General features: G+C 54.3%; 1 protein-coding gene across 1 annotated transcript; it reads right to left on the reverse strand.

Annotated features, from left to right (window-relative positions):
- Nucleotides 1-239: 239 nt before the first annotated feature.
- Nucleotides 240-6,953, reverse strand: APLN (apelin). Its single transcript, XM_019732209.3, has 3 exons — nucleotides 6,758-6,953; nucleotides 1,058-1,229; nucleotides 240-375 (listed from the first exon to the last, which is right to left on the reverse strand). Exons 1-2 carry the CDS (start codon nucleotides 6,822-6,824, stop codon nucleotides 1,063-1,065), a joined length of 234 nt encoding a protein of 77 aa, XP_019587768.1. The 5' UTR covers nucleotides 6,825-6,953; the 3' UTR covers nucleotides 240-375; nucleotides 1,058-1,062.
- Between the last annotated feature and the right edge of the window lie 1,720 nt (nucleotides 6,954-8,673).

Raw genomic sequence — 8,673 nt, forward strand, 5'->3', positions numbered from 1 at the left:
AAATGAGTGTTTCCACACAGCTCCCAGGGCAAACCTGAGGAAGGCAGGGCTGGATGAAGGGTTGGGGTACTAGGTGGGAGAGGTGGAGACTAGAGCAGGGGAGAAGGACGGCCTTCCAATGCTGGGTCTCCAAAGTCAGTCGGGGTAAGGGCCAGGAAGAAGGGCTGAGTGGGTCCTTGGGAGAGAAAGGGAATCATGAACTAGAGGCAGGACCACACCATTCCGGGAGGTTGGTGGGTGAGAAGAGCCAGGACCATCAGCAGCTAGGACGGGTGCAAGATGAGAGGCGAATGGATGTGAGGGCTCCAGAAAAGCAGACCAATCTATGGAGTAGAGATAAGTGCAGGGGGTGGGTATTCGAGGGCCCCTTCAGTCCTAAAGAGACAAAAATGACCAGAGAGAAGTCATTGACATACCTAGGTCAAAGGAACCATTAGGGAAAGGAGAGGAAACAGCCTTCATTCTGCCTCCTCCCCACAACCCTAAACCTGAATAGGCCCCTGAATTGGTGCCACCCTGTCCTGGCTACATGGGGAGAGACAGCCGACCAGGCCTCAGGGACAGGCTTAGGCCGTGCTCTCTCTGCTGCCACCTTTGATTTTTCTCTCCTTTCCATGCTCTAGGCAACTCTTTTCCAGTTCTCTGCCTGCTACCCCTCAAGGCTCTCTGATCCCCTCCCCCTCTGTGGTGAGGATCCACACTGCACACCTGTAGGCATGCCCTGGGGCACCCCTCCCTAGCTCATCAAGGCCCCTCAGGACTTCTAGAACTCTCCAACTAGGCCAGCCTATTGAACCCCAGTGTGGGGGTAGCCAGCACCCAACTCCTGAGGAACCAGGAGATTTGCCTGGAGTGCCAAGCCCCTCTCTGAGCCTCAGTCTCCTCTTCTGTAAAATGAAGGGGTGAGACAGGTGCTCTGTAAGCCCCTATGTTGTGTATAGTGCCAGGACTGCTCGGGGCAGGTATCTGGCCAGTGATAAGCACAGGGTAACCCAGCTTCCAGGCTGCCCCTCCCCCTCCCTTTCCACGCTGCCCACTGACCAGGAGGTTCAAGTACCTGCTTCAGAAAGGCATGGGGCCCTTATGGGAGAGGCGCGGCCGCTGGCGGCGGAATTTCCTCCGACCTCCCTGCCATGATCCTTGTCCATTCCTTGTCCCTCTAGGCTGCACCAAGTGGCGGATATTGCCTTCCTCCAGCCCCTTCCCAGCAGAAGGCTGCAGCAGGGGCCCTGTAGGAAGGAGAAAGACTGTTAGCAGGAAGGCTGATGTGAATGGGCAGGTGGCCACAGACCATAAGCCCTTGGTAGGGGACAATTTCTCCATGAGATGGTATTCCTCATAGCTATTCTTTGTTTTTGTCTAATATTTTGAGAACAATTTGCAATTTTTACACTGCCCTGGGGCAAATGGAACTCACTACTCACATCTTGCTATTTCTGGAGCTAACTTGATGTCCTCTTGACAGTTCCATTATGTTTTGGGCAGGCACAAACTTGTTCTTTGTTTAGAACATCGTTAAGGGGTGCAGTTTGGGGCATGATGCCTGTACGTGGCTGGGGCAGAGCAGCCAATAAGCCCCCATTGCACCCTTGCAACAGATGCACTTAAACATAAAACATTTAAGTGAAATGAATGCCCCCACTACCACGTACCCATCACCCAGCCTCAAGTCATCCAGATGGAGTCTCATATGTTTTTGTTATCCCTTTTATTTTCTCTTTGCTGAAGTATTTTCAAGCCAATCTGGAACATCAGGTCATTATACTCCCACGTCCTTTGCTCTGCAGGTAACCCACTTTTGAGTACTGGAGATCTCATACCTCACCCCTGGCATCTCATCAGTGGTTAGGCATTCCTGGGGCTCACTTCTCCTGTGGCCTCTCTGTGAGCAAGTTTGGGAGTGTCCTCTGCCTCTTACATGTGCCTTATGCTGGGTTCTACTCAGCCTGTGACCAGATTTAGAGGCCAGTAAATATCACCTAATTGGATGAGTGAATAAGTGAGTGAATGGCTACCTGAAGCAGTAAGTCTGCATAAGGAGGGTGCTGGGCTGCTGCATTTGGCACATCCCCACCAGATGCCCTATCTCTGTTCATCCCCAGATCATACTCCCATCCTATGTCTGATGTAATTTCCATCCATTTCAATTCCAGTTGACTTCTCTTCTGCTCTCTGGGGTCCTGCTCTGCATCTGTCCACATCTCGCTTAGAGTAGAAGCCCAAGCTCTGGCAACAGAATCCAAGTGGTGCTGGGTGCTCCTGGGTGCGATAAGGGAAAAGGCATATGGGCCGGCTCTTGTGGAGGCTGCAGTCCAGCCAAGGGAAGCTGGAAGCAGGAAGAGGATGTGTTGAGATGGTGTTGGGCAAGAGGTGGAGAGGCAGGGTATTTGTGCAATGCCCAATATGGGGCTGGCCTGCAGGAATATGGTTTCCAAGGCCAGCGATCAGGAATCCCAGTCTCTCTCCCCTGACAACATCAGATTAATCTTCAGCTGTATCCCTGTCCCTCAAGCCCCTGTTCCATCCATCCAGGAATCCATACCACTAGTCCACAGTTTCCATATAAACCCCTGTTGGCTGTTAGCCCCCAGTCATGCCTTTGATGGCTCCTCCTTTCCCTCCCCCCTGCCTCCGGCATCCCTATGCTCTGGTTCCTTCCTGGCTCCTCTTGTGATTCCTCCTCCACTTGCACACAATTTCTAGGTGTTTATCCTCCTCCTGGTCCTTAGGGCCCTCCCTACCCAGGGTCCTGGGACCTGCTGCTCTCCTCTAAGACATGCACACCTGCCGCACACTGACACACACCCTAGTCCTCCACCCTCCTTCCCCGAGAAAAGTCACAAACCAATTACAACCCTGCTATTTACCAGTCACCCTCTCATGTGTCTGGTCAGCATGGATTAATATGTCAGCTCCTCCCCTAAACCCATCACCTAATAAGAAGTAAAACACCAATTAGATTTGTACTTTGGATCTGTAGGCATGGATGGGGGGCAGGAGGCCACTTCCATCTTTCATAGAGCTACCCTCTTGGTGCCATCAGTAAAGGGGCTGGGCCAGGAAGGGAGAGGAGGGAAGAATCTTCACTAAACCCCCTACCCCAGCTGCTTCAGCTTCTTCCTTATGTTTTGGGATCCCCTCAAAACTCTCCCAGCTCACTAAGGGTGATAAAAATGATGCTGATGAGGAATCAGTAGCAAATAAACACTAGGGACAGAAGGACTGTGCTGAAAGTGTGGCCAGGCACAGAGAAGGACCCTAGCGGCCTTGACAATGTAAGTGAGGCCTTGGTTCTCGTATCCCTGCTGACTACTGGGGGTAAGGTGGGCATGGGGCAATGGCACAGGCTACAGCCCCAAGGATACAGTGGACATGGAGAAGAGAGGCATGGTGCCAAAATGGTGGGGGGTATCATCTCCATATGCTCAGTACCCAGGACTGTGAGTGTTGGTGGCAGTCAGGGAGGGAGGGCTAGGGGTGAAGAGCTCTAAGTGAGGGGAATCCGAGAACCAGGATGGGGAACAAGGACGGTGGCTCACACTCTCACCAGGGAGACATCTAGACTCTTAAGTCTGCAGAGAAGAACTACTCTGACCTGACTGAGCTCTCAGCCATGCCCTGAAGAGCAGCCCTGGCATTTTGCATCCCATAGGGTAGGGGGCTCACTGTCCTTGTAGCTGGAAGTCTGCAGCTCCTCCTGCACCCTGATCACATCACCCACCTGTTTCCTACTTTTGATTCTGAGTCTGGCTCACCCTAAGATAAGCTGACACCCAGGCTTTATCCTGTCCAAAGAGACTTTTAGAGGCTGTTGATTCTCATCACCACAGATGTCCTGGCTGTACAAAAGAATACCCTTTAGAAATGGGGCCATCCTCAGAGCACTTAAATAGTTTCTTCCAACTAATTTGCTACTTAAAGGGAGGCTGGGGCAACTCCCCAAAGAATCTCCAGCCTAGAGGGACTGCAGCCACTGCTCTCCAAAACACCATTAGCAATGAAGCTCCAGCATCTCCACACCGAGAACCACTCAGGGGTAAGCAGGGTTTGATTTTCAGACAGCCTAGATTCCAAGTCTGCCAATGCACAAAGAGGTACATGTGACTTTTCAGGAACAAGCTAGCTTCACCAGGAATGACACACCTCTAGTCACCCAGGCTATCTTGTGATTGCTTTTAAAGCCCACACAAGTGCTCTGGTGGGGTCCTTGCTGCCTATGTCTCCTCGACTGTTCAGGTGTGCTGCATGTGTCTCCAGGATGAGGCCCCTTTCCTTTATCTGCCTGGCCCCCCACCACAGTGCCCTAAGGGATCTTCCCAAGCCAGCTTTGCTGCCCTTGCAGCCTGGACCTCCACTTCACTTGCATTACTCCTTTGCCACCCTGTGAGGCCTGACTCAGGTTACATGGGTGCTTAGCACATAGGGATTGGGGATGGAGTGGTGATTCCCATTCCTTGAGCAGAAGGGGTATAGTAGGCTGTCCTCACATTATCACTGTGACTGCAGGCTTTGAGCCGGGGCTGGGAAGGGGGAGGAGAAGGAGAGAAAGAGAGGTGCTCAGACAAAGACCAAGGGACACTTGGCCCCAGCCCAGCAACTCTCAGACTCAGAAGAGCAAAGTGCGTCCCAGGTCAAGAGGCAGTGGAGGAGTATGTGTGTGCTGTGTGGGGGAGGAGGGACATTCCCAGTCAGGACAGAGTGTGTTGTGGAGGAAGCATGGTTTTCAGGCCCAGGACTCTCACTGGGGACTCTGTGTGGGAAAAGCATGCAAGTCTGAGCCAAGGGTAACATGGTTCTGGGGATCCTATTTCTGACCCAAGACAGAAGGCAGGAGGAAGATTGCAAGGGTACCTGGATCCTTGGCTGCTTGCCACCTGTACAGAGGTGCCCTTCCTCAGCTCCAGGAGAGGTCATGGGGTGGAGAAGTGGCAGTGGGAGCCTTGGAAGTTTCCTGTGCTAGGCTTAAGCAAAATGTGAGAGCAACAAATTTACCCAAGTCAGAGTGTGAAGATAGATGATACGATGAAGAAGGGTGAATCAAAGCAAGAAGTGTCAGGGTCTGGGCCAGACACAGTGTTCCCTAACCAGCTCTCCCCTTTACCAGTACTGCCCTAACAACTGGACCCCAAAAGGGTTCTAGTGGTGGTCACTTGGCCTCCGGGGGAGCACCAGGTATGCAGATCAGGTAGCTCCAGCTTCCTCTGGGACGTCCTTTCTGCAGCCACTCTTTCTTCCCTGAAGGCACCACCTTGGACTGTTTGCCAGTAATGGTATTGGGTGGCTATCTTGTCCTGCCAACTGCATGGATGGTAGGCTCATGGAGGGCAGACCCAGGTGGTTCCTTTCATTCATATTTCTTGCTCTCTTCCTGCCATTGCCTGTCTGACTAGGAATTTCTAAGGAAAAAGCCTGCTCCCTTCTTACCAAAGAAGTGGCTTGACCCAGCACTCAGGCCCTGAGAGGAAGACCACTGGTGATGGCAGTGTGATGCCACACCCAACCGATATACCTTCCTAAAAAGCAAGGGCCAGAGCAGTGCCAAAGGACAAGAGCTGACAAAGGAGGAGGCCTACAAAGAGAGAGAGGTGGAGCCCCACCAGGCCCCTCAGAGGCTCCTGGGCTGCAGACCATGCTCCTGCTCTGGAGGGTCTGGAACCAAGTGGGGTCCTTTGCCTTTCCTCTAGGAAACTTGTTGCCCTGCCCTCTCCTCCCCTCTGCTCCAACCTCCTTGGGACTCCAGCACAGGCACTGGCATTAGTCTACCTGGTCTTGGCCTTCCCTTCTGTGGTGCCAGGCAGGCAGCAGTGACAGCCAGATCACAGGACTGTGGCAGGTAGAGGTGGGAACTGGCAGCCCCAGGAGACACTGACACAGAGGCCAGGCAGGCCAGGCTGGGGCTGCTGGGTCATGAGTGGAGAACAGGTTTGGGGAGGGCAAGGGAGCACCAATGCCAAGTATGCCAGGTGGGGAGTGTGGTGCAGATGGGGGCAAAAGAACTCCCCTTCCCTGAGCTGAATGGAGGTGTTAGTCAGGCACGCTTTCCTGGTTTAGTGCCTGAAGACAGGGGTACTAAGGTGAAACATGCCTATGTCTAGGCCAGAGGGGAGGCCTGAGCCAGGATATGGAAGAACAGTCTGTGGGCCTCCTGTGCAGGAGCAGAACAGACCAGACAGGACCTTGGGGTAAGGTAGACCAGCCTGGCCTGGCCCTGCTGGGCTAGGCCATGGGGAGGCTGCCTCTGGTCACATGCAAGCTGAAGGGAGCAACAGCTGGGCTCCCTGTCGTTGTCCCCTCCGCGTTCTCCAGCCTATGCAACTAGTGTCACGTCTGCATCTTGGCACATCATCCCCAGTGGCTTGTGCCTCGGTACAGGCCAGCAGTTCCTAACCTTCAGGGGCCAAAAACATTCAAGGCGGGAGCCTAGCCCACCGGGCTCAGGTCAGTGCCCTGCATTGATCCATGAGAGGAGCGGGATATGGCCCCTAGCACCCTCCACCATGTGGGACATGGGACGCGGGACACGGGGTGCACTCCTGCGGCCCTGAGGGCCTGAGACTGCTAGCAGCGGCCAGCAGGGGCAAGACGCAGGGCGGATGATGCCCGAGGCCGCAGCCGGCTGGTCCCTAGCCAGGGAGGCGTCCTGTCAGTTGACTGCCGGGTGCCGCCGACCAGTAGCTGCTCCTGCCCTGAGGGTGCCGGGCTTCGGCAGGCGGAGAGCGGCTAGGGGAGCGCGGGCGAGTGGGAGGAGCGCACTCACCTCCACACACCGCAGTCAGGGAGAGCCACAACAGCAGGAGTGCTAGCACGCAGAACCGCAGATTCATGCTGCTCCTCCGGCCACCACGCCGCGGCCCTGGCCAGGGGGCAGGGAGGCGGAGAGGCCCAGCGCCCGCAGGCCAAGAAAGGCGCGAGGGGCGGCTGGTGCCGGAGGGTGGGCGCTGAGGTTGCGGGGCTCCTGGGCCGCACCGCAGGCTGGCCAGCCGTGGGTGCTCTCCGCCTCCACTCGCCTTCAGCCTCCCACCCCTGCGCGGGCAGCGCCGCCAAGCTGGCCTCAGCGCCTCCGGTGGCAGCGGCGAACTCTTTCCAAGAGGCTAGCTGCTCGGCCGAGGCTCTAGCTGCCCGTGGTCCAGACTGCCAGCGAAAATGCTGCTTGCTCACTCCAGGGGCTGCATTTTGTAGCTTGTGGCTTGGCCTCAAGCCCACTTGGTCATGTGGTCATCCGGAGGCCTGGAGGGAGAGCCAGGAAGACGGAGAGGGGCGAGCATCCCGCACCTCCCCACTCTGGGCACGCAGTCTGTGGCCCCAGCCAGGGCGATAGAGGGAACCTGGAGGTAGCCCCACAACAAAGGCTGCACTGCAGCTCCAGCAACCACAACCGCTCCCCGGACAATGCCCGCCTGGCTGGGAGCCAGAGGGTTTGGGAGACCTGAAGGATTTCAAACACAGAAAGCATTTGGGGGCGGTGGAGGGGCACACTTAACCCTTTCTCACCTGACTTCCTTAATAGTTGTCAAGGAACCCGGGTGCTCTGGGAAGGACCCCGCCCAGGCTGCCCCCACTCACCCACAACATCTCTGACCCTCTCCTTTCCCTGGTCATCCGCAGGAACAGGGCTTGTCCAAGACCACCCCACACTGGCCCCCCTCTCTTTTCTGCAACACAAACTGGGTTTGCGTTGGAGATTATTGCCCAGGCTTGTGCCTAAGACTGCTTCATTGCCCAGTGCCGGCAGGAGGCATCCTCTATCTGGAATGGCCCCACCCAGCCCATCCTCCCCGTGAGTTCTTAATTCTTGCAGCGGCACCTCAAATCCCATCTTATTCAGAAGACTTGCCAGGATAACAATATTCCAGGAGGGGCTGCCCCTGGGTTCCTCCTGGCTGTTGGGACATACAGCAGCTCCTGTGGTGTCCCCTTTTTTGTTCCCCATCATTGAGAGAGGAGGACGGTTTGCCTGACTCCAACAGTCTAGACTGGATTCATTATACATGTCCTTCGGATTCCCCTTTGTAAGTGGATCGTGAAGTTATTTGCCTTCCCAGACTAGACTACTGGCTCCTACAGCCTTGGAGTTCGCAAAGGAAGGGACTACCTTGTTCACCGGACTGGGAAATCCCTAAGATTGGATTCTGTCTGCTCTTTCTTCTGCATCTCTCTGAAGTCCCCAATATCTAACTCTGCACATAGGTGGCACTCAACACATGTTAAAAGACTAAATTGAAAGGTATTTCCACATTTCAGCTGGCCAGGAAGTTTGTTTGAAGTGCAAGTCCATATTTACACAAAAGATACATTGGACAGTGCGTAATGTATGCCATGGTATATTTAAAATATGTTTGAAATGTTAATACAATTCAGTACATACACAATTTATTACCAATCTCCCTCCATCGTAATTGTCAGCTCCACAAGAAAGAAAGCTTGTTCACAGCTATATCCCCAAATCTAGAACAGTGCCTGAGGCATAGTGCTCAATACATAATTTTGAACATATAAATAAATTTTTCAAAAACATCCCTTTTGCCTAAATCAAGGTAGTGGGAAGGGAATAAAATAGCCACAGTCCAATAGGAAAAGGGCAGAGACGTGAAGCAGAGCACCTCTTCATCTGTGAGGCGCAGGCTGTGAACAGCGGGCATTAATAGCATGAGATCATTTCCCCATGCTGTCCCC

Source organism: Rhinolophus sinicus, chromosome 18, assembly GCF_057876585.1.
Source record: "Rhinolophus sinicus isolate RSI-liver-muscle chromosome 18, RSI-T2T, whole genome shotgun sequence".
Lineage (NCBI taxonomy): Eukaryota > Metazoa > Chordata > Mammalia > Chiroptera > Rhinolophidae > Rhinolophus > Rhinolophus sinicus.